The sequence below is a fragment of the Elaeis guineensis genome, chromosome 5 (assembly GCF_000442705.2).
Source record: "Elaeis guineensis isolate ETL-2024a chromosome 5, EG11, whole genome shotgun sequence".
Lineage (NCBI taxonomy): Eukaryota > Viridiplantae > Streptophyta > Magnoliopsida > Arecales > Arecaceae > Elaeis > Elaeis guineensis.
In genome coordinates this window covers 86,799,348-86,824,726 of record NC_025997.2, presented here as the reverse complement: position 1 = coordinate 86,824,726, position 25,379 = coordinate 86,799,348, and the positions used below count along the sequence as shown (strand labels likewise).

General features: G+C 37.2%; 1 protein-coding gene and 1 pseudogene across 4 annotated transcripts in view; one reads left to right on the top strand and one right to left on the bottom strand.

The window, feature by feature from the left end:
- LOC105033525 (histone-lysine N-methyltransferase ATXR2) overlaps window positions 1-24,245 on the top strand; it is an 84,692-nt gene extending 60,447 nt beyond the window's left edge. For all 4 annotated transcript variants that reach the window (XM_029261348.2, XM_073257996.1, XM_073257995.1 and 1 more), the window contains 7 exons: window positions 14,873-14,921; window positions 15,049-15,103; window positions 15,323-15,392; window positions 15,474-15,543; window positions 19,645-19,721; window positions 23,566-23,622; window positions 23,765-24,245. In XM_029261348.2, the coding sequence (XP_029117181.1) occupies window positions 14,873-14,921; window positions 15,049-15,103; window positions 15,323-15,392; window positions 15,474-15,543; window positions 19,645-19,721; window positions 23,566-23,622; window positions 23,765-23,875 (489 nt within the window). In that variant the 3' untranslated portion in view covers window positions 23,876-24,245. The remainder of the gene's footprint in view (window positions 1-14,872; window positions 14,922-15,048; window positions 15,104-15,322; window positions 15,393-15,473; window positions 15,544-19,644; window positions 19,722-23,565; window positions 23,623-23,764) is intronic.
- LOC140857829 (uncharacterized) lies at window positions 1,294-3,562 on the bottom strand (annotated as a pseudogene).
- Window positions 24,246-25,379: the final 1,134 nt, after the last annotated feature.

Genomic DNA, 25,379 nt, shown 5'->3' with positions numbered 1-25,379 from the left:
GATGTCCTGAATCTGATTTAATCTTTAGATCACATCGGTTGAGTTCAGAACTCATCATCTTTTTGCGGGTCGATCTTTGCTGTTGGTAGGTGTGGTACGAAGCTCTCGCTAATGTCGAGCAGCCGCACAAGTCGTTCGGTCTCTACAGATCGTCCACTCGAAGCTCTAATCGGATCTTCTTTCGCGAGAGTGCTAGTTTGCGTCGAAGGCTCTAGATGGTTGATCCAAGCTCTTTTCTTCGGATCTCCCAGACTCCTCCGGACCAGAAGATGATGCTTTACAAGGCGGTGGTGGTGTGGAAGATTGAACAAGACTCACTTTTATATTTTTCTTCTCATAAAATCTAGAGTTGAAATCCTAAACCTTATACCTCACGTCCGAGAGGAAGAACACTTCCTCTGTTTTTCACGCATGGAAGCCCAATCCACTCTCAACTTTTCATGCCCCAACTTTCAGGTTTCTCATGCCAAAAATCACTTCTAATCTCGCACAAAACTAATCCCTTCTTAAGGGTGGCATCCCATGGAAGATAAGGATAAGGAAAAGGTAGTTTCGGTTCAATTTCAAACATTGGTGGTGAACTTAAGGTAGTTTCGGTTCAATTTCAATTTCAAATGTTTCGGTTCAATTTTCCTTCTTGATATAGCTATCGTTCTAATAATAATATATTATTTGGTCGTGAACTTAAGATTTAAGGACTAAACGATATATCCTCCTATATTGAATCAAATAGTTCTAAGAACTTCATCACATAACAGGAGTTCAAAATAAAATATACATAGTGATGAGAAAACCAAAAAATATTTATTAATTCAATAATTCATATTTAATTACAATAATAAGCTTAACCGTCAACAGACTGATGATTGGCTTTGGGATACAATTCTCAATAACATGTTATTATTGTAATATAGATTATATATAATTCATATGATGCCATGACAAGATTTGAAAAATCGATACCGATGATCATTTCGATCATCAATCGGTTTGGTACGGTACCGTACTGACGCATGGTATGTGGGCATGCCGGTCGATCCGGCATGTCATTTTTTTTTGTTTTTTTCAGGAGGGATTTTCCAATTAAGTTTTTATGGATTATTTAATATTTTAAAGTCCAAATTGATATTTAGTAGTATTTATTAATGTTTGTATCACTTCGATACACCTTTAATCGCGTGCGACACGAATCTAAGTATGATATTATGTTATTTAGCATCCTAAATAATCAATACATGGACTAGATATCATTGGATCCTAAAATGCTTAAATCAATTAACAAATCTAAAAGTACTCAATACGTATCGATCATCAGAATCTGATCGATCGTTGATGTTCATAAATATCTGGATCATTTATATAGTCAGAAGGAACATCAGTCCATCCCTCTAGCCACATAGCATTATAATCCTCTGTGCTCATTCCATAAAGTAAGTGTGCTGGATCATAACTTATCCTCGATCTCTCACTGAGATTCTGGCTTTGAGAGATATCATCGGGCTGATAGCTTGTTTGTGAAGGAGCCTATCCAAATATAGTGATAGCAAATTTTGATCCATAATACGCTCCAGACTGCATAAGGTAGTAGCCATTAGAAGACAAGGTTTCCGATGCACAATATCCATATCCATATCCATATCAGTAAGGATCATAGGTTGCCTGTGGTTGCGGATAAGAGGATCCAGAATACGAGGACGAATCTGATACATCTATGGATCCTACACCAATTACGAGGTCATCTATAGCTGCATCATATCCTGAACGGCCTCGCAGAGTCCGTCGTCTGTATGAAATCATATTGTCACGAACTCTATCAGTTCGTATATCGTGATCCCTATCCTACGTGGCGTACGTAAATTGAGACTCACCAGTGAATTGAAGACCACCAATCGGCTGCATCTCCTGTCCTTCGATCTCTCCATGATCACCAGATCCATGAGTAGTTGAAGAACTATCATCACTGCTCTACCTGGTGTTTGAATTTGAGTGAACCAAATGCTCTCTCTACTGGGGCTGCAACTGTCTTTTTTTTTTCTTTTATCTTTGTTCATAGCAACTGTCTGTCTTTGCGTCATGTCTTGCTCTGGTTGTCTAGACTGCGAGGGTAGATGTTGTGATGCATCGGCTGGAGGCCTATGTGGAATGTTGCTACTTGCCTATTGAGAGGCGTCCACCCCAGCCTCGCTAGCAACAAAACTGGCAGGTCGTGAAGATGATCTTGGCTCATCAAGCTCTGGCTCCTATTATTGACTCATAACCCATCCGATTATCGGATCATCATCTTCATCAAGAAAATCACTCGTAGTCAGATTTGAGTACTTCAGTTGAATTTAATGCATTTGAGCCTTAGTCTCAAATTATAGACTTATAGTGTACATACGCAAAATCATTGAGGCGTTTCTGTTTTAGACAGTTCCTCTGCTTGCTATGGATAAGGGCAAAGATCCACTAGTTGTGCTCACATCCACTTGATGAAACCATTTGGAAGAGGATTAATGGCAAGATTTTTCAGATTTTTTGCGGATCCACCAAAATACACCCATCATTTAGCTATAAAATCATTGAAATTTAGCAAAATCAAAAGGAAGATTGAATATGTCAATATGATAATAAATTTATTAATATATACCTGGATTCATCTTTGATTTGCTTCTAATTGCTATATTACTTCCAAATGATTCTGTGCCCTCCCTAAATATTTTTATCTGTAAAAAAATTATTTGTTATAATGTGTTGTTGAAGAAACAGCTAAGTTAATAAACATCATTGAATTTAACTTGCTCAAGACACAAAGTCTCGATGTCTGGATCGGGCTCCATCTTGTCTATTACATTTCGTAGGGCGGACAAAAGATCTTCATCCATGCCAATCTCAGGTATGGAGTACTGGAATCTCGGGTTTAGATAATAAGCTGCACATAGATTTTCATAATTGATTAAGTTTATTTATACAAATTTTGAAAATTTTTTTGATTTGCTACTTATCTGATAAATGCAACTCCCTACCCATTTGATAGCCCCATCGATGGTCGATGACCTTGATGTACTCATCGGCATGCTGTGGATCTGTCATCTTGATTTATTTTTTTGCCCTCTCCATTATATAATATAGGAAACCCATCTGGGGGTATCGTTCATCATCTATGGCCCGAAGCACTTCATATAGAGACTTGATAGCTGCCACTATCTTCTTGGCCCACTGTCAAAATGATTGTCTCATCACTAAGCTTTCCACATTGCTTCCCTCAATAACTGCTCTGTTGCCATTCAGAATTGACAAACATCTGACGTAGATGTACTTTCTTACCAATCAGGCTATCAAGTGCTATATAATTAGTAATAAATCGTGTGACACTTGATCTTAATATATCACCCCCAGCAAACTGCCATATCAATGATAGGATCCATGTTGGGTTGTAGATGAATTTGATGATGCTCTGTGCTGGCTCCATTACCTTCTGCACCCTATGAATTTTTTCAATATCCATCAACATCAGATCGATACAATGTGCAGCACATGGGGTTTAGAAAATATACGATCGTTGCTTCATCAATATCTCTCCTGCAGCTTTATACTGTGATTCATTATCTGTGATAACCTGTATGATATTCTGCTCTCTTGTCTGATCAATCACCTCCTCCATCAATCTGAGGATGTAGTTGGCATCGTGCACCTCAGCTGAAGCATTAACAGACTTGTGAAAAAATATTCTTCCATCACAATATGTCAAGAAGTTGATGATGCTTCGTTTAGTAGGATCAGTCCAACCATCACAAATCACAATCAACCCATACGCAGGCCACTTGCTTTGATACGAGGCAATCTATTTTTAAGATCCTTTTTATTCTGGTTAAGAAGCTCACCATCGATATCTCTTGGTCCTGGAGAATCTACAATTGGACCGGCAGCCTGCATAGATGAAATGATAGAGCGATAATATAGGTTGTCTGCTATGTTTGCTGGAATGTGACTGAAATAAAATCAAGATTCAATAGCTCGCCACATATCCTTCTTATCTTTTCTCAACATAATATCAATCTTCTGTTGCTTGGAATCTTTGGTAGGAAATGCATGTGGATCCAAATCGTAGATAGTGGCTCCTGTTGGAATTTCTCTAGAGGACTTCATCCTACTGCCAATTGCTCCCAATATGGATGCAAGATGGTTGGTGCCTCTATTGACGGGCTCGCTAACTGAGGATGTTCTTCTAAACCGCGACTCAGACTCTGCTGCAGTGCTCCCTGAGTCTGACCCACCCTCATAAGTTGACGGTCCAAATCGAGCTCTATGCCTGGCTACCTTTTTTAGCTGTCACTGATCATCCAAGCTTGTCTGAATGACAGCCTCGATCTGTGCCTGCTTATCATTTGGAATAGATCTTTTCTCTGACTCTCTAAAGTGATAAGATGGCTCTGCTGCTCGACGGTCCACCTTTGCTTTCATCAAATTTTTTTATTTCGTTGCTTTAAAATTAGCAAAGCATTTTTTCATTAACTAATGGACCTCTTGTGGATACTTACGGTACATAGTTACATCCGGATAGCCGTCAGCCAAATATTGCTTCAATCATGTAACTCCTTTCTTGAATTTTATGCTACATCATTTACATCTCCAATGATGTCGACCTGAGAGCATCTTCCCATGCTCTCAACCAATATCACATTCTGGATCCTTTTCTTGATGGATCCATTTCTGAAAATTGATAAGCACATCACTACAATAATTACGTAAAAATAGTATATTTTATTTATCTATTTTTTAATATTTTTAAAATTATTTATTTATTATTTATTATTTTTAAAATAAAATATATTAAAAATTAAAAAAAAATTATAAAAAATAATTTGATCTTAGATCCATGTAGAATTTTATCATGGATACTACATATAATTTTCTTAGACAGTGGACATGCATGAAATGCTTTTTTCCTTAAATTTAGGCCTAGGTTACTATGCGCAAGATGCATTAAAACGTTGATAAATAGGCATCAAATTTATATAAAAAATAGCTTGCAAGTCTCTAAACAATAATTTGATTTTATAGTTATTTTTTTAAATTTATTTTTTAATAATTTTTATTTTAAAAATATATTTTTAATTTAAAAAATTATATACTTAATAAAAATTAATAATTTTTGTGTCATTGTGTAGATCATCTATAGATTTATAACATATATTAAAATCATGTCAAAAATTTTTTTTTGATATGGTTTCTCCTTGTTTTATTATTTTTCATAAAGTTTTCAAAAAAAAAAAGAAGAGAGGAAAGAAAGATAAGAAGGAGAAACATATCTTAAAGGGCTTTAATCCATGTATTCTTAGAATCTTTCTGTCGCTTTCAATGTTAGAAAGCGAGAAAGGGGGAGAGAGATTGAGAAACAGAGAAGAAGTTGAAAGACTTTTTCTCAATCTTAGAAGATAGAAGTCGAATTGGATGGTTCGGTTGGGTAAAGCTGCGTACCGTCCGGTTCGAACCGAAACTGTCCGGTTCTTGGCCGAACTGGATGGTTTTTATTTTTTTTTATCTTTTTTATTTTTTCTTGTCGGGTGCCGAAAATCAAGGTCAAATCGATTCGATTCTGCACCAATTCGGCTTAGTACACCCTGAATTGGGTGGTTCAATCCAGTTTTCAAAACCATATGCCATGATGATTAATTGATTAGATGCATCAATTCTTAAAGCACAATTATTTTGTCCATGATCGGGAGTTTGGCTATAATTTCAGTTGCTAAATTTATAATTTACTATTTTCTAAAATTTTTATGGATTCTATAAATTGATTCATGGTAGATAGATGCTATAATCAATTGATTAAGGCGTTTTGGACTTAAGATCAATTGGTAATTGGTCAAACCTAATTAGATTAGGGTTTAAATCGGAAATAATCTTAATTGGATTAAGATTTAAAATGTTGACTCAAGTCAAATATTGACATATGACTGGATCAAGAGTTGAGTCCAAATCATAGTCCTATATAATTTGGCTCAAGAGTTGGATCAAAAACATAAATACACCCTATATGATCCTAAGGGTGATGAATTAGGCATCAATATATGAATGATATTATAATTAGAATAACATGATTATTATTTCTTGATAATTATTAGAAATACATATTGTTTATTATGTTAAGATGTGTTTGAGACCAAAAAGGCTCTCAATTAAAAATTATATTAAGTTTTAATGGTGAAGTATTAAGAACACTATTCATATCTTCCTCCATGCTAAGTCAATAGAGTATGTCAAAATCTGTAGTGAGTTTGTTGTGCTATCCACAAGGCTTACTATAAAAATTGATATGATATCGACTAAGTACATAATGATGTTTATGGCATATTCGAATAGTATTGCCTTGTTGTGCTATCTACAGGGGCAGTATTGTTCAAGTATGACTATATGAGAATGAAGGATCAAATTTAATTAGAACACTATAGTTTGTTATACTATCCACAAGACATAAGTATTTTAGAGGCAAAAGATTTGTTGGAAATTATATGACATACAATTGGTAAGAGTTACCTACCCTTGAACTCATAAATATTTGTTGTGCTATCCACAAGGTGTTTGTGAGGTATTGGGATCTTAACCTCACTTAGAAACAAAATAAGGTTTCTTATTTTTATACTTGAGGGCTATGAAATTCGCTGAATAAGTGGGAGACAATTAGACAAAATACCTAATCTAGTTGTGCTTGTCATCATGAGTAGTCTGCTTATATTTTATTTTGGTATTTATAAATTTAAGTGCATAATGGTACCCTCACTTTCACCGCGTGGCATTCTTGATGCTAATGAGTTGATCGGATCTAATTATGTGGACTGGTTGAGGAATTTGAGAATTGTTCTCATACAGGAGAAAATTTTTTATATTCTGGATACTTCTGCTTCTGATTCGATTGGAGATGATGCTACTGAGGAAGATAGAGCCACATACAAGGTGCAGCATGATGACAGTGTGATTATCAAATGCATTGTGTTAGCCTCTATGAGTAATGAGCTACAGAGGCAATATAAAAGTATGGATGTTCATTCCATACTTCTGAATTTAAAAGAATTGTATGGAGAACAAAATAGAACTGCTAGATATGAGATATCTAAGCAGTTATTTCATATTAGGATGAGTGAAGGTACATCCGTATAGACCCATATGCTTAAGTTGATGGACTTGATCACTCGGTTAGGTCAATTGGGTTTTGCTATAGATGGTGAGCTGAGTCAGGATTTGATCCTACAATCACTCTTTGAATCCTTCTCTCAGTTTGTCATTAATTATCATATGAACAAACTGAACACAAGTCTGCCAGAGTTGCTCAATATGTTGAAGATAGCTGAAAGCCATTTCAAGGATGAAAAGGCACTTGTTCTACTTGTAGATAAGATCTCCAAGAAGAAGATGGGCTATAAGGGTTCAAATAAAAAAAAAGTGAACTCTAAGGCTAGCATCTTCAAGAAGAAGGCAAAGAGTGTCTCCACCAAAGGTATTTGTTTCCACTGTGGGAAGGATGGACATTGAAAGAGGAATTGCGAGCATTACTTTATCAGTTCGAAGCAAAAAGAAGCAAATGTTGCTAAAGGTTTGTATATGATACAAACAAATTTATCATTAAGTATTTCAACTTCAGATTCTTGGATATTAGATACCGTCTGTAGTTCACATCTATGCAAATCGTTGCTGGGACTACAAGAAATAAGGAAACTGAATGAAGATGATTTCGTGTTGTTCGGTGCTAGTGGAGAGTCCATCTAGTCCGAAGCCATCAGAACCTTTTTGTTGAAGTTGCCTTCGGACAAAATTTTGGAATTAGAAGACTGTTACTATATGCTAAATATTGTTAGAAATATTATTTCAGTTTCTATGTTAGAACGTGGTTTTGAAATAAAAGGAAAGGGCAAAGATTGCTCTATTTATCATTCTAATGAATTTTTTGGCAATACTTTTGTAGATAATGATCTTTTATTCTTGTCACTTAATGATAATGTTTTTCATGTTGATCAAATGAAGAAAAAAAAGAGAGAAGATGTAAATGTCATATATCTCTAGCAATGCTAACTTGATCATATTAATGAGTCAAGGATTAATAAGTTAGACAAAGAAAAATTCTTTGATCCTTATAATTTTGAATTATATGGAACTTGTGAATCTTGTCTCATGGGTAAGATGATCAAAACTTCATTTACTGAACATGAAAAAAGGGCGAGTGACTTATTGGGCCTAGTACATATAGATATTTGCGGCCCAATGACAACTCAAGTCAGAGATGGATACTCTTACTTCATCACGTTTAGTGATGATTTATCAAGATTTGGATGTGTATTTAATAAAATACAAATTTGAAGCTTTTGATAAATTTAAGGAGTACTAAAGAATGGTTGGGAAATAAACAGGTAAGAGTATTAAAACTCTTCGATCTGATCGAGAAGGAGAATACTTAACGAGTAAGTTTCTTGATCATCTTAAAGATAATATTTTTTTTTTAAGTGGACTCCTTACACTCCATAATTATAAGATATTGCAAAAAGGAGGAATCGCACCTTATTAGATACGGTGCGGTCCATAATGTGCTTCACAGATCTTCCGATCTTTTTCTGGAGATATGCTTTTGAGACCGTAGCATATATATTAAATGAAATACCCATTAAATTTGTTACTAAAACTCTATATGAGATATGGAAAGGTAAGAGATTGAGCCTTAAACATCTAAAAATATGGGGTTGTCCTACTTATATCAAAAATACTGAAGGATATAAACTTAGTGCTAGATCAGGTAAGTGTAGATTTGTAGGTTATTTTAAGGAGAGTATAGGATACTACTTTTGCCATTCTACTCAATAAAAAATTTTTGTCAGTAGGCATGCCATTTTCTTGAAAAAAGAGTTTATCCAAGAAGGCAGTGGGAGAATAGTTGAACTTGAAGAAGTTCAAAATCTACAATCTATCTTGAAACATGTGGATAGTCCATAAGTTAATCCTCAACCAGAACTGCTTATTAATGAGGCACAATCACAATACACACCTCTCCGAAGGTCAAATAGAGTACGTAATGTATCACTCAGATATGGATTTGTCATTGAGAATGACAATGTGCCACATATCATTGAGAATGATGATCTCACGACCTATTCAGAAGTAGTCAAAAGTAGTGACTGACAAATGGCTTAAAGCCATGAAATCTGAAATGAACTCCATGTATACCAACCAAATTTGGATTTTGGTTGATGCACCTGAGGGTGTGACCCCAATAGGTTGCCAATGGATCTTCAAGAAGAAGATTGGAGCAGATGGCCAAATAAAGACTTACAAGGCTAGGCTAGTGGTGAAAGGTTTCAAACAAAGTCAAGGTGTTGACAGTGAAGAAACTTTTTCATCAGTAGCCATGCTCAAGTATGTTCGGATTCTATTTGCTATAGTTGCATATTATGACTATGAGATCTGGCTGATAGATGTCAATACTGCTTTTCTTAATGAAAATCTTGAGGAAGAAGTCTACATGACTCAGTCAGAGGGATTTGTCTCTAGTGGGAGGGCAAATCAAGTATGCAAGCTAAAGAAATCCATGTATGGATTAAAGCAGGCATCGAAGAGTTGGAACATCCGTTTTGATGAGATAGTCAAATCATTTAGCTTTATACAAAATATGGATAAACCATGTGTACAAGAAAACAAGTGGGAGTGTCATTATCTTCTCAGTTTTGTATGTGGATGACATACTGCTCATTGGAAATGATATCTCTATGTTGCAATCGATCAAAACTTGGCTATCACAGAAATTTTTTATGAAAGACTTGGATGAAGCATCCTATATATTTGGTATAAAGATATATAGGGATAGATCTAAGAGGATGCTAGATTTGTCTCAGTCAAAGTACATAGATCTGATGTTGAAGAGGTTCAATATGGATGGATGTAAGAGGTTATTTTCCCATAAGTCATGGCATACATCTCTTTAAGAAGATGTCTCTTGAGACACCTGAAGAGAGAAAGAGAATGAGTTATATTCCTCATGCTTCGGCTGTGAGATCAATTATGTATGCTATACTATGTATCAGATCTGATGTTGGTTATGCTTTGGATATTGTGAACAGATTTCAGACAAATCTCGGAGAAAATCATTAGAAAGCTGCGAAAAATATTCTCAGATACTTAAGGATTGGAGATGCTTTTCTCATATATGGTGGATCCGATTTGAAACTAGAAGGATTTATAGATTCTAGTTTTTAATTTGATCCAGATGATAGTAAATCCATATCAAGTATATATTTATTCTATATGGTGGTGCAGTGAGTTGGAAGAGTTTCAACCAACAGACTGTAGCTGACTTAGTTACTAAGATAGAATATATTGTTGCTAGTGAGGCTGCTAAAGAAGCCGTCTAAATGAAAAAGTTCATTACAGAGTTGGGTGTGGTTCTTGAGCTTGAACATCCTGTGCCATTTTATTGTGACAACACTGGGGTTGTTGCTCAAGCCGAGGAACCAAGGTCTCATCACAAATTCAAGCACATCCTGAGATGGTTCTATCTCGTTCGAAAGATTGTCGAAAGACAAGATGTGATCATAGAGTGAGTTGACATCAAGAATAATATAGTGGATCCATTCACTAAAGTCAGCAGTTTGATTGCCATCTTGATTGCATGGGCATCAAGTATAGAGACGATTGGCTTTAGTGCAAGTAGGAGATTGAAAGAATAGTACCCCACAGGTTAATCGCATATATGATGTGATAGGATATTTTCTGTATTTTATCTTTCTAACTCATGTATTTGATATTAATTATTAATAAAATTAGACATTTTGTTTCATTATATGCTACATTTTGATACTTGATTAAGATTATAATGAACTCCATAGATTAGGACAATGATTTTAGGACTATGATTAGATCATGCTAGTAGACCTAAATCTTTGATAGTTCGAATCTAAAATATTTTCAGTTGTAGGATCATTGATTCAGGGATCAATGATATTGGTAAGACTGACACATTCTATGTATGCTCGATGGAGCGGATGGTTGATCTCATAATCACTTGTGTAGTGACACTAATACAGGATGTGAGTGTTCATTGGAGAATGAGTTCACTGAGTTGACCTAATGAGAAAATATTTGATGGAGCTTTATATGCATGTCAGCTGATTATTCTTTAGTGGGAGTAGTGCAAGTGATCTTTAGACTTGAGATCATCATAGTACCTTATGTATATGAATCTATATTTTGGTTCATACCCTAACATAACTCTTTGAGACTTGTGTGGGATGTTCTGGGCATGGTGAAGTGTGCATGAAGGTTGTGAGTGGTCAACAAGAAATCGGTCACTTCTTATAAAGAGAGAACATTTTATATGATCTCATAGGATGATGACTCAAGAAGTCTTTGGCCAAAGCAGGATGATAATTAAAAAGAGTTACTAATGTATCATCAATTGGGTCAATATCTTTAGATTGAGATACATATGGATAAGTATTTAGGCTTGATATGATTCCATATCTATAGCTTATCAGAGATGTTGTATGATTGAAGGATTGAATTGCACGGTAAATCACCATTGAAGGATATTTTTGGTATTTCTATCAAAATTCTATGTTTTATGGATAGTCATGACATGTTGCTAGATATCAATCTTAACTCGTGGACTCGCAAGAATTAAAGAGTTTAATTCAGCAATTAATTAGGAGTTTTAATTAATTGATGCATTTGGGCTAATCTATTTCTATTTGAGTTAGTTTGGTTATGAGTCTGAGTCTACTGCTGGCTAGATGGGAACCTAATAAGTCACACACTTAAGGATTTGATCATGGACTAATCTAATTGGATTTATTAGAAATCCTATGGGTTTAATTGGCATGCTAGCACATGGGTTAACCCAAGTTCCCAATAATACCTAGCCCAAAGATGTTTGATCTTATCTAAATTCTAGAGCTTTGACCAAGTCAATAAGGACTCAAACTTATTTCTCCATGGCGCCACATAACCCATCACATGAAAGAGTTTCATGTGGGATGAAATACCTCCATGCCTCCTTATCTTTCTAGCACCCAGAAGGATGAGTCCTGTTTTATGCCTCTTAGAATTCTACATGTCATAATTGATGGTGCCTAGGGAGTTATGCGTAGATGGAAGAGTCCTTCTGTTTTACTTATCTTAAACGCCCCAAGAGTTGGCACGCCCACACGGTTCTCTATTATTACACACAGAAGCCAAAGAGTTTGGCCGCGTGAGAAAGTAATGGCCAATGGTTGTTAAACACACCCCTTCATATATTATATATAGGGGGCGCTCCAAAAGGGAATGGCGTTGGAAAAAAAAGAAAGGAGAATCAGATAAGTAAGAAAAGAAAGAATAGGAAGGGAAAAAAATCAGAGTGAAAGAAAAGCAAATAGAAAAGCATATTGTCTGTTTTCTTGAGAAGCTGATGTACCAAGTATTGGACATCTAAGAAAGAGAGGGCATATTCTTTCGAGAAAAAAATTTAAAGGGAATTAGGTTTGTTCATTGTGGGGATTAGAAAGCTCAGTTTGTGGTGTGCTTCATCCTTGAGAAGGAAGGATTGTTGAATTTTTGTGAAGTAGTCTTCAGCGTAGCAATAGATTAGGAAGGTCCATGATCGATCCTATGTGGACTATCATCGGAGGACATCCGTGTGGGTGTCTTGTGGAGATCATACTTGCATCAGATCATCATCTGCTTGAAGATATAATTCTTATCTAAATATTACGTATATTATGTTTGTTTGAAATCGGCAGGGTTTCATGGGATTGGGTTTCGGTTTGCTTGTTTTTAAGAGCTAAAAGCATGTTAAAAATTTTTTGAAAAACGTATTCCGCTGCGCAACCGGAACCCAACACATACATGCATCCATACATCCTTACATCCATACATATGTCCATACATCTATACATACATCCAGACATGCATACATACATCCGTACATATGTACATGCATACCTCCATGCATGCATACATACATACATGCATGTGTGCATATTTTCCATTTGAAAATCACTATTTGTATGTATAGCCCTTAAATCATCCTTTATTTCTTGAGGATACCCTTGAAGGGCTACATTTTTTCATAAATTTTTAGGGGCATTAATGCAAATGGTGATAAAGTTATTTGATACTTAAAACAGTTATTTATCAACATTGCCGGTCAAAAATCTAACAAGAGAGGTACCTATGCAAAAATAGGATGATTTCGGAGGTATACATGCAAATTATGAGTTTTGAATGGTAATTATGCAATAAACCATACGTGCAAGGGTATATATGTAAAAAAATCCTTTTAACTTTAGTAGTCTCATGTGCTTGTACCCTAGGTCAGAATAACAGTGGTTACATCTATCATGGATTTAGGCTTGTTTAAGCTTTTTGCCTTTTCCCTTTTTTTTTTTTTGGTGGGGAGTCGGTGGGTGTTAGGTACTCATTGCTGAAATGCTAGTTTTGATGACTTAGTCCACATCTCAAATCCCCTGCTAAGCTTTTAGGTCCCTTCATAAAATCACTGCTGCTACTGGAAGGAGCTTAAAGACATGAAGGCAAATGTCAGCTCAAGAAAAAGCAACAACCTTATTTGCAGTACTGGCCTACAGATACTGCAGTGCTTGAACATGCTAATCATCATGCCTCAAGTGACTTTTCTGAGCATTTGATTTTTGATATTGAGTACCCTTAGCAGTTTCATGTCCAGCAGCAATGGCACTAACTCTGCAACAGTCCAGAATGTGACAAGCAATTTGTCTTTCTCTGCCTCAGGCATGCAGAAGATTCAATTGCTTTATGGCTGTTTTAAGGTTTTTGGTTCTTATCTTGCTCACTATGACCTCCATATATAGCATATGTGCAGGATGATCCCCTAGTTGTTTCCGGCTCCCGGTATATTCGGTGAATCTTTACTTTCTGTCATACTAAATTTCACCACCCTTAGGGCCCGTTTGGATGTGGAAAATAGACCATCTGTGGATAACTCCTGCTCCATGGGAGCATGCTGTGAAGACAAGGTTAAGATGGGTTCTTACCAGTTGTATTTTCTTCCTATCCCTGATTTTTTGGTATATGATAGATAATTTCCAAGGTGATGTAAGTTGTCCTTAGAAAAATAGGAATTGGGCAATCAATCAACTGCCAAAACTCTTCGCTTCATCTTCATAAGTGGAAGCTACCATCAGTCAGGAGTTGTCAGTGAATGACTCCTATCATCCAAAAGCTGCTTAATGTCAAAGATCTTTAGATGATATGAATATTGCACGAAATGCCTAGGAAATTGACTATTTACAACTTGACATTCTACGAAGTTCTATATGTTCATTATGTTTAACTAATAATTAAAAGCTATCATGCTACAGGAAGGTAAATACTGAGTGTTTAGATCAAGTTTGCTTGATTGATTAGAGACAGGTGATCGCCAAACCTTGCACCATGTGGGTTTTCCTTGCAAGTTTTTGAAAGTTCCTTGTAATGATTAACTAACAGTTTCTTTCAATTTCAATTTTGTATTTATATGATTGTAATTTTGAAATTTAGAATGGACTTTTGGATATGATAAGATGTATACACGGAGAAAGCAGAACAGAATATACAACTAGTGGCTTATGATTGGGGTTTGCTGCTTTTATGTAGGAAATATGGATTTCCATTGTTTCTTTACACTAGTTCCTGTCCTTGTTCAGGGGCCTAGAGAATTTTATGGCTCATGAGTTCTGCTTATCATAAAAATTTATCTTAGCTAACAAGCACCTTTTATCCATCCAATCAGTGACCATGTTTCTTAATGTGGACCTCTGAAGTCAGCATCCTCTAATGTAGAAACTGTAATCATGTTTGAACTTTTTCCTGAAACATACTATTTTATTTTATTTTTTTTCTTTTTTTTGATTTTCAGTCACTAAAGCTTCTCAAGGAAGCCATCTTCGATGATGAATGTGCACCCTGTATCCTTTTCAGTTTGAACATCCTTTAAAATTCTGCTGACCGAAGTTTACAAGATCTCCTTAATGAGTAATGATAATTTTCTTGTATCAGATTTGCTTTCTCAAACTTATCCTTGACTGTACTAAGTATTTTCTCTTGAAATCTATGGGCACATTATTGGTATGTTTGAGCTGAATAATCTGTAAGTAATGAGTCTGTCTACAGTTCTCCTGTTGATATTTGTCTTCTTATTCATGATTGACTTAATAGTTTTTCGCCTTCTTATTTTCCCTTTGATATTTTTATGTTCTTCTCGGTAAATATGTTGCTAAACATTCTTCCTTATTTGCTATTAAGAAATCTCCTTCATTACATAATTTCTTGTTATATAAAGACTCTGGTTGTGAATTGCCATATGCAGTGACCTAGTTGTGGCATCACCAGTGGAGGACTATTTCATATATATTGATGATCTTCCATGCAAAGAAAAGGTTACCATCTCTGTGCTTAACACCTATCATATTCATTATACTTGAATCAACCTGAGTATCAGAGAATATTACCTGCTGCAGCATGAAGCTGAAACGGTTGCACGGCCTTTTCTAGATGCTCTGGGTGATGAATATGCAGTTTGTTGTCAAGGTATGGTGAGTTAGTGCTTTTGTTGCGGTTCTTTTCAGGTTGATACCCTGCATAATACCATTCTTATTCTGTGTGAAGCCATCTCTCTCATAGCTCATTTGGTGACCCCATTTTGATGGGGTCCATGTTGGCTGTTTTTATTTTCTATAAAGTATAATGTGTATGCATGTATGTACTAACATGCTTAACTTGAAAATTTTATGAATGGTTGTTGCAAAGGTTGTATTTATGAATGGTGAAGTGAGAAGACGTGGGAAGAGAGGAGAGGAGAGAATATTTATATGAAAAGATAGATATGGCCATGCTATTTTGCTGTCGATGTGACCTCTAATTCCACTTTATGTAGATTTTTAAACCCATGATCCGATCTGATCCGAATTAGATCCGAACCGGACCCGCATTTCATGGATTGGGATTGGGTTATATATGGACCCAACCCGACCCGAATGATCCAATGGGTCAATAAATTCGTCTATGGACCCGACCCGACCCGATCCGATTTTTTATTGGGATGGGTATGGGTCCAATATCAAGACCCGATCAGGAAATCGGGTCGGGTCGGGATCACTCAAGACCCGATCCGACCCGACCCATTTGCAGGCCTAACTGCAGGATCTAGGGAGGGTCAAATGTACATGCCTTTCCTCGTGTGCGTAGAGGCTGTTTTTATGTCTCGGACCCATGACATCCAGATCACAATGGAGCAATGTTAACATTGCGCCAAAGCTCACCATCATGATGTTTGTCATGGTTTGCTAAAAAGCATGTTTAGTGCCAATTTGAGATGAAGGTTCTATAATCCATGGTTTCCGCTTTCTCAAGAAAAGAAACAACTGCTCTAATATCCCGTGCTTAGAGATGATCTACACCATGACAATGATTTATATCATGCTTCATTAAAGCTCCATCCTTTTAATTCTTATTCTACTTATTAATCTTGCACAACTATCACTTTGTATGTGGCTAGATTGACCCGATTACATTGACACTAGACATTTCTATTGCCTCGTACATGATCACGTAATCTGAGGTTACCTTGCACACCACTCATTGGGATATGATCCTAAGCATTTTGTGGTATCTTTCTGGAACCGTGACCTATTTTCTATGCTTTCCACTCTCTTGACATCTTTGGGCATATTATGGCATATGTTGAGCTATAAATGTAGGACAACCCAAGGGAGGACTCTATATGCACCTCATAGATGTAATGCACCAGCAAAGAATGGCATCAGTCTTACCAAAAAAAAAAAAAAACAGAATGGCATCAGTAACATCTGAAATTAAATTAATAAAGAAAGCACCTGTACATTGCAAGATCTAATACCAACTTGGTAGATATGAAGAATATATCAACTATGAGCTAATGAAATGCAAGTTAAATACAATTCATGCAACATATAAGGCTGAGACCCAATGTAATTATTTCAGCAATAAAATAACAATCTATATATAGAAACTATATGCAAGATTAGAATTCAGGAGGTTGCCAAAGCAATGGAGTTGGTTCAAACATTGAAATTCCTTTGGGTGATGTGAAGTGTTTTCACACCAATCAATAGAATGGTGTCAAGAAACCATACAATCAATGATGGCTTATAAGGTTTGCTGAACTACTAAATTTGGTACAATACCGATACATATAATGCTGACCTGAGGTATTCTGGAATGAGGGGGAGAGAGAGGGAGAGAGGTACCCACCGTTCGTCGGGCCATGCCGAACTGTACCGGCGGGATATCGGTCCGGTTTCGGCATAAAAAATGGCATAGCGGCCATCTTGGAGGGAGGGAGAAGAAAGAGAGGAAGAGAGGGGGGAGAGAAGGAGAGGGAGAGGAAGAGAGGGCCTTCGGCAGTCATTAAAGGTTGTCGGAGCTTTTTCCGAGCTCGGTAAGGATGGAGGGAGGGAAGAAGAGAAGGGGGAGACCTCATCGGATCATCGGAGTTCCTCGAAAGCCTTCGGATTGGCGGCGATGCCAACGCGAGCTCTCCAACGACCGGCGAGCCAGCATCGAGGGAGCAGAGGGTGGTCAAGGCCGAAGGAGAGCCTCCGCCATCCTCTAGTTCGAAATAGGGGTTCGCACATATTTTGATTTTTTTTTTAATTTTTAACGGATGAAGTCGGCAACCCTCCGCTCCCTCGGCGTTGGCTCGTCGGCCGTCGGAGAGCTCGTGGCAGCGTCACCGCCTGTCCGGAGGCCTCCAAGGGCCTCCGGTGATCCGATGAGATCTCCTCTTCTCTCTTCTTCCCTCCATCCGCCCTTACAGAGCTCGGAAAGAGCTTTGACGGCCGCTGGAGGCCCTCTCCCCCCTCTCCCTCTCCTTCTCTTCCTCTCCTTCTCTACCCCTCTCTTCCTCTCTTGCACTGCCGGCCGGCTGGCAAGGGTCTTGGTTCCGGCTTCGGGAACCTTGGGGGTACCTGTTGTCGGCCTTATCATTGGCATTCTCAAAGTCAGCAGCTGTGATGGTGAAAAGCAAAAAGCCCCAGCAGCGAGGGTCTTAACCTTGCAAAGGATCATGGGCAAGAGGCTTGGGGTGGTGGGCTTGAAGATAATTGGGCGGGCTGGTTCAGCCTTCAAATAGAGTCTGGGAACCAAGTGGAACTAGGTCATTCAGCTTGGTTTGGAGAAGTTTGGGCTTGTTCACACTAAGTCCTGAACTGATCGCCTGAACCAATCCGGTTCTGCATTTGTTGTTTGGTATGCCCCGAACCAGGTGATTTGGGTCAGTGTGGCAGTGCATGCTATAAGCAAGTCGAGGTTCGTTCTTGAAGTGGACTGAGGAACAGAAAAATTGGGATGTGGCTGCTGCAACATGGAACTGCAGCAGCCAAAAAACTAGTGTTTTAATTGCACTTTGGCGGAGGAATGGTGATTAATTTTGAATTTCAAGCAAAAGATGCAATCTAGTATGGAAATAAGGCTTGATCGAGGAAAGGGCCGATCAGCAAGAAGAGATCTGTGGGCCACAAATGGGGACTTTCCGGGATCTATTCTATGTCAGAGTTGATTGGTCCACTCTAGTAGCCCAATAGCAGAATGTGTCAGCAAATTGGTTGGCTGCTGCTGGGTTACAGGCAGATGGTTTATCAGCATAATTGTAGGTTTCTTGTCATCAGGGTTAGGGTCTGACTAAAGTTACAGGTCTAGTAATTTTGCCACTTATTTTAAGTTTATTAGAGCTATACAAAACTGAATAGCATTGCAAACAGAACTTTGGATGTAGATTGGATAGTTGTCTCTCCATATCCATATCCGCTTTTACTTGATGGACATGGATATGGATTTCAGTCGCATGCTGAAATTTGTATCCATATCTGGGTATATATCTGGATACGGAAACATATCTGCATTGATATTGTCCAGCCCATTCTCACCCCTGGTTGTATTCATTAAAGCGATCTGGACTTGCATGTATGATGTCTGTTCTTGTATATAACCAAGGTGGTTGCATTTTAGAACAATATCATGAAAGAAATAGATAGAATTACTCTACTTTTACTAAATGTTAGTCTTGGTTTAAAATATAGATGATGCATTATCTTGTTCGAGAGAGCATCTAGATTTAGCTGTGAAACCCCAAGTAGAAGTTCCAATTTTTGAGGATAAGTAAGATGACGCAACAAACTGAGGGTATCATGTGAAAACATGCATCAACATTTAGTATAACAGCAGCTTTCCCTAATTTATGCTTAAAAACAGATCTTGCGCCACAAGTAGAAAAAGAAACTTTCATTTAATGGTAAATATGAACATTAAAAATTATTGGCATATCCTGTTATGACTGAAAGTAGTTACTAGAAGATGGGTTTTTATGTATATTTTTACCATTTACTTTTGAAAGAAAAGCAAATAGTTAGCCAACACGGGTCTGCCTATTTGTGTAGTAGATTAAATTTATTAACAACTAACCATTTCGGCTATGTGGTCTTCAGTTGTTTTATATAGCTGTGAAAATGTACAAGCTGATAATCATTGTCAATGCTTTCTTACAGGATTCTAACTTGAATTGATAATCATGTCATTTGGCTTGTATTCTTTCCCTGAAATGTTACTACCTACATGAGTATTATTTCCATGATACTCTGATTTCTTGTTTATCAGGGACTGCATTCTTCCCTTTGCAAAGTTGTATGAATCATTCATGCTGTCCAAATGCTAAAGCATTCAAAAGAGATGAGGTAATGTTTGATTTTATTATAGAAAAAATTTAGATTCAAAATAGCAATGCTGACATCTATTGATTTATTAAGAAAATATGTGTGTTCGCCAATACCTTGCTAAATATAAATGGTACAATCTTTTCCTAAATTATTATGATCCTATTATTTTGAATTATATGCTGCCCATCCATTATGCCTCCGAGGAAAAGGTGTCTACTGAAGGAGGTGGTGAAAGTTAGTAGTCTTCTATTGCTGCTCCATCCTTGCATTATGTACATGAAGGATATTCCTATATTTGTAATATATATATATGACTTCCTACATTTATAGGGCTTGATTTTGGATTGTTCAGTGAAGCATAAGAAGTCAAGTGGACCTATTGCCTCTGATTTCTGAGATATGTATATATTGTAAGCAGACACTTATCTGCATTTGATTATTACTAGGGAACTGATTGGAGGCCTGTTTGAAGTTATTCAATCGTTCATTTCCTTTCATGTTGACAATTGGGTCTGTATTTTCTCATAACCGAGGGGCCTGAACTCAAGTTCTGTTGGAATTGAGCACTTTTTGTTTCCCCTTAACCCTAACACTGCAATCTGATTTCCCAGTTCACCCAAAAAGACCAAATTTGACTTCGAAGTCAAGTTCTGGGAGGGAGCCAAGCATGCTTCTCCAGCTTACTCCATTCTCAGATCCATAATTATAGTGTCTAAAATTTCACCTCTTATGCACCAGCCTCCTGCAAAACAAACAGAAGAATTCATGTTCTCAGAACCAAATTTCTCAGATTATAAAACTTAGGTGTGGAGATGCACATACGCTTATTCTTTTCGTTCATGTCAAGATCACCTGTCAGAATGGAAAAATGAGAAAAAAAGATGAATCTGCTGTATTTTGACTTCTTTCATGTAGATCTTTTACAAGCTTAGGTTTGAGTGATGAGTCGAGTGAAGCCAAGTTGCAGGTGATACCATTCTTTAACTCTTTTCCAGAAAGCGGCGGGATGTATTTGGAAACAATCTTAACTAGGATTGACTGTGCGTGTGCATGATAACTGATGATTTGTGATTGGACAAATTGGAATCGCATGAAAAAATTGTTTGGGTGAGCTTTGAACTACTCTTTTGGCTTCCATAATAGCAAAATTATAGAAATATATTATTAGAAAAATCCCAGGGCCCACAATCAACTTTCACATGTTCATACACAGAGAAACAAGTAATCATGAAGTTATGCGCAATCAACTTTCGCGTGGACTTGCACGGAGGAACAAATATTCATCAAGTTATGCCTTAAAGTGGCTAACGAATTCCAGATCCAAAAACTATGAGATTGATATACTGTGTGGAGCTTATACAACACAATGACAGTTCAAAGCCTCAAATTCAAGTAAACTTTTTTTTCCATCAATCACATAAATCCTAAACCAACTGCAGAAAATTCTCTTCCCATGAATAAATAGATATGATGGAGTGGCGATGCGTCCATTCATTTGCAAAATTATCTGTTCATGTATTTTGACATCATATAGGCTGATAACATTCACTACACTGGTGTTGTCAACACTTGATCATGCACCATGCCTATTGGAGTTGTTTGCATATCTCAGTTCTCAGCCTAAAAGAAAGTATACTGATGATTTGAGGGTATGTAAAGGAATACATCATTTACTCTTGGGAATAAGTGAATGGGCATGAGAATAGGTACAGGCATGGGGGTTTAGAAAGGATGATGTCCTTAATAGTTCTACCATGCCATTTTTGTTGCTAAGTTCTTGCCACATCATTTTTCAAAGGACTTTGAAAAGATTGACTGCATAAGCTTCCATTGTTTTCTAAAATAAAAGGAAACTAAGATGACTACAAAATAAGGAAAAAGAAGGGAGTATTTGCATATCTTGGTGGTGAGTGCCATTTGCTTTTAAACAGCATCTGATATTTGGGGTCATCTACATTTATATACCTCAATTTTTAGTTAGGATCTCCACACAAGGAATCTTGGTTTTGGACCTCAGTTCTCTTATGAACTTCTATACAACAGGATGCTAGGAACTTTTGAACATCTAATGCAGTGTTGCAAAATGGAAAGGGAAGTTTTCTAGTCGGATCTGGGTTTTTTTCTGTTTTATGGAGCAAAAATTGAATGAGCAGCAGGAAATGAAGGTCGATTTTCAGGACATAGCATTTAGAAATCAGGCTGTAGTACTTAAAATAGAGAAAGTGTCACAATATATTCCTAATAAGCATGTAGCAAGTTACTGTTGATGCATGAGTCCCAGACCTTGCATCGCTTTACTCTTTACAGTTGCTGTCCATGCACAAGATTTAAAGGTGCATTCTGTCCACCTAAACCGATCTCAAGAATGAATGTGTTCTTCTCATTGTCCTCTGCTGCACTTTGAAGACTGTTAGGGCATAGAGAAGGCCCCAAAAACTAGTGTTTGGATTGATTTAGATGAAAAGGACCTGGTTTAAATAAAAGATGGGCTATACTTATAACATAAGGCCATGATTGGATTTTCAAGCTTAGGTTGCAAGCTTTATGAAATTTTTGGATTGATCTAGAAAATCTTCAAATAATAGTTAGGGGATCATAAAGGACTTTAGAGAAGAGTGAAAAGCTTGTGGTTGGAATGCTCTTAGTAGAGAGGGGAAACGACTAGTTGAAGTGTTGGACTAGATTGGTTTTCCAACAGCACTGGTAGCGGCGGCTGATTACTGTGGTAGACTTTTCTTGGTTATGAGAGGCTGATAATGAAGCTAGGAATGAGGGAAAAACAAGAAGCAGAAGAGGAAAAAAAAATGAAGAAAAAGGGACTAGTAGAAAGAGAATAGAAAGAAATGGAGAAAACTATTGAAAAGAAGAAAAGAGGGATGGATGCGTGAAGAGGATGAAGAAAATGGATGAAAACTTGGTGAGGTGATGAAGAGGGAGAGAGGAGGGGCATTGATCAACACATGAGAGGGGCTCTGATGGAGAAAGATGATGCACAGGGGATTGAGAGTGAACAGAAGCGCAGACCAAGAAAGAGCACTGGGAGGGTTGTTGGGTCACTAGAGAGGGGAGAGATAAACAGAAGGAGCATTTGAACCAACAGTGGTTATAGTTTCGTGCCCCAGATGCATGGGGGAGAGTGAGGGATGAGGGTAGAGCCATGCAGGGAGGAGACAATCGAGATGGAATGGATGTAAAGTGAGTTTGAGTGAGGTATAACTCAAATATAATATTATATTTATTAGTTTAGTGTCGAAACTTGAGCCCAACCTCAAATTTAATGGTTAGGCCTGACCTGACCCAGTGGGCTGAAAACCCCTACCCAGGCCCATCCAAAATCAGGACAAGTGTGGTGGGCTTAATTTCCTCAAGTCCGGTTGGAACCTTCAGTTCTGAAACTAAAGCCTCTCTTAGCTTTTTCTTTGTCATATAAATTATCAGAAGTGTACCTCTAAAACTTGGTACTAATTACTGTCTCATAAACAATAGAATATAATCTTTATCCTGCAGTTTTCTTGTCTATCATATTTCGGAAGACTAATGTCCTTGGGTTAGAACTTCTGCATTATGATGGAATAACTCTAAGTTCCTTAATTTACCTGGTGTCATGGGTCCATGATGGCGAAAATCTTGGGTGAATTTAGAGGGTGTGGTATTATGGATACTAGCTAGGGGCTCTATGCATCCATGAAGTTCAAATGGAAATAAGTTGCACACGTGTTTCTTTTTTCTTGCTCCTGTTATTTGCTTACTTCCAATAGGTTTTACTTCCACATCTCAAAGTTCAAATATTGCAAAAAAGGTAATATGATTCTCAAATTATTGTTTCCATTCCCACTGATGTGAAATTTGATTTCTATCACAGGATAGGGACGGCCATGCAGTAATAGTTGCACTTCGACCCATTTCCATAGGAGAGGAGGTACCATTTATAATGAATGACTTGGATTGACATTGTAGCTTTTAAAAAAATTGACATCTTCTGTTCTGACAACTTTTTTGAGCTAACAGTATGTGAATTGCTGTTTCAACTCCATATCCTAATTACATGAAAAATTCTGCAGATCACAATTTCATATATCGATGAGGATCTTCCATATGATGAGAGGCAAGTGCAACTGGCTGATTATGGCTTCAGATGCAGGTGCGCCAGGTGCCTACAAGAGCAATCCTAATCATTGTTGTCAAATTAGGAGCTGACTGATATTATTAAGTAGATCGAATGGAGACAACTAACAAATTGCTTAGGTGCTTGTAATGTGGTTTGCTCTGTTTTCTATTTATTATATATGTATTGAATATCACAAATATAAATTTCACAAGTCATTGTCAGGGAGCTGATGCTGATTAATGCATCAAAGCCCAAGGTTAGCATTTAGAGCTTTGTGGTGCAGAATCTGCAGATGATTTCCTAATAAACGAAGTTACTGTTTTCTTTGATCATCGGACAGGTGGCAATGTGGAAGACCTGATAATTTTGTATACCCAAGGTCTGAAACATCGTTAACAGTGTTTATAGCAGTTTTCTATTGCTTTGTCGTGGCATTCTTATCTTGGCAAGAACTTTAGCATCAGAAACTAGCTTTGGAACATGATAGTAGATATGTACTGTTGAGGATAGTTTTTAATGTTCTTTGTTAATTAATCACATGGACATTCAAAATATACTATTTAACATCATAATTAATTTTTGTAGCAAGCTTCCATGAATTTTATTTGTTTTCCATTATTTGATGCTTTTACAATATTAACATGATATTGCCTGATCATTTCTAGTTAAAAATTTTAAATTATACATAGACTGCAACTTTACTTTCACGGGATATTCCAGTGATCCTTTGTAGTTTTCAGGCCTCATTGGATGCCTGCACAAACTTTTTGGTGGATAAACCTGCTCTAAACTGACTAGAAGTGCCATCACAGTGGGCAAAGAAGAAACTCATGCACTTAGGAAGCCAGCGAACATAACATCCCGAAAATTGTGATCAAGTATTCATTATAAAAGTTGATTTATGGTATCACTGTTCCCAAGGATTGTCCATCTAATGGGGTTCAATTACTCAGTTGTGGTCTCAGCAATCCAGGGTCATGAGCGCGGCCCTGAATTTGCTTTTGGCATTTTGTCGCAGGACTTGAACCTGCACTATTATGCTTGTCAGACTAAGTCTTTTACTATTGTACCAAGCAATAGCCCATATAATGGACCATATAAATTGAAATCCTCATTCACCATATCATTTACCTTCCTCTCATGGTTGTCTATATGACACTCAGCTGTGGCGATGCCAATTTATTTCTGCTGGAACTGCACCGAACCAGGCATAGATGTACATGTGGTCCTATAAGAAAAATCATAAACCATGTTTAGGTTAATGTATTCCTAGGCCTAAACATTTTAAACAAAATTAATGCACAGGACAAGTTTCAGCTGAACCCATTATTTGTCTGAATTTTGATCTAAAGGCAGTTAAGTTGGCTAGTCATTGCAGGTTCATCCTATCAACCAAGTTCACTGATAGGTCTGTTCAAAGATTTCTTATTAGAAGGCTCCGCGAGAAACTTACAAAACTCCCATAAGAGGCTTCCAACCTAATAGCTCGAGCATGTTGTATCCGTGGGCATTCACCTCCTTGCTTCGGCAATGAGGCCTGAAACCGGAGTCTGGTTTTTCTCAAAGTT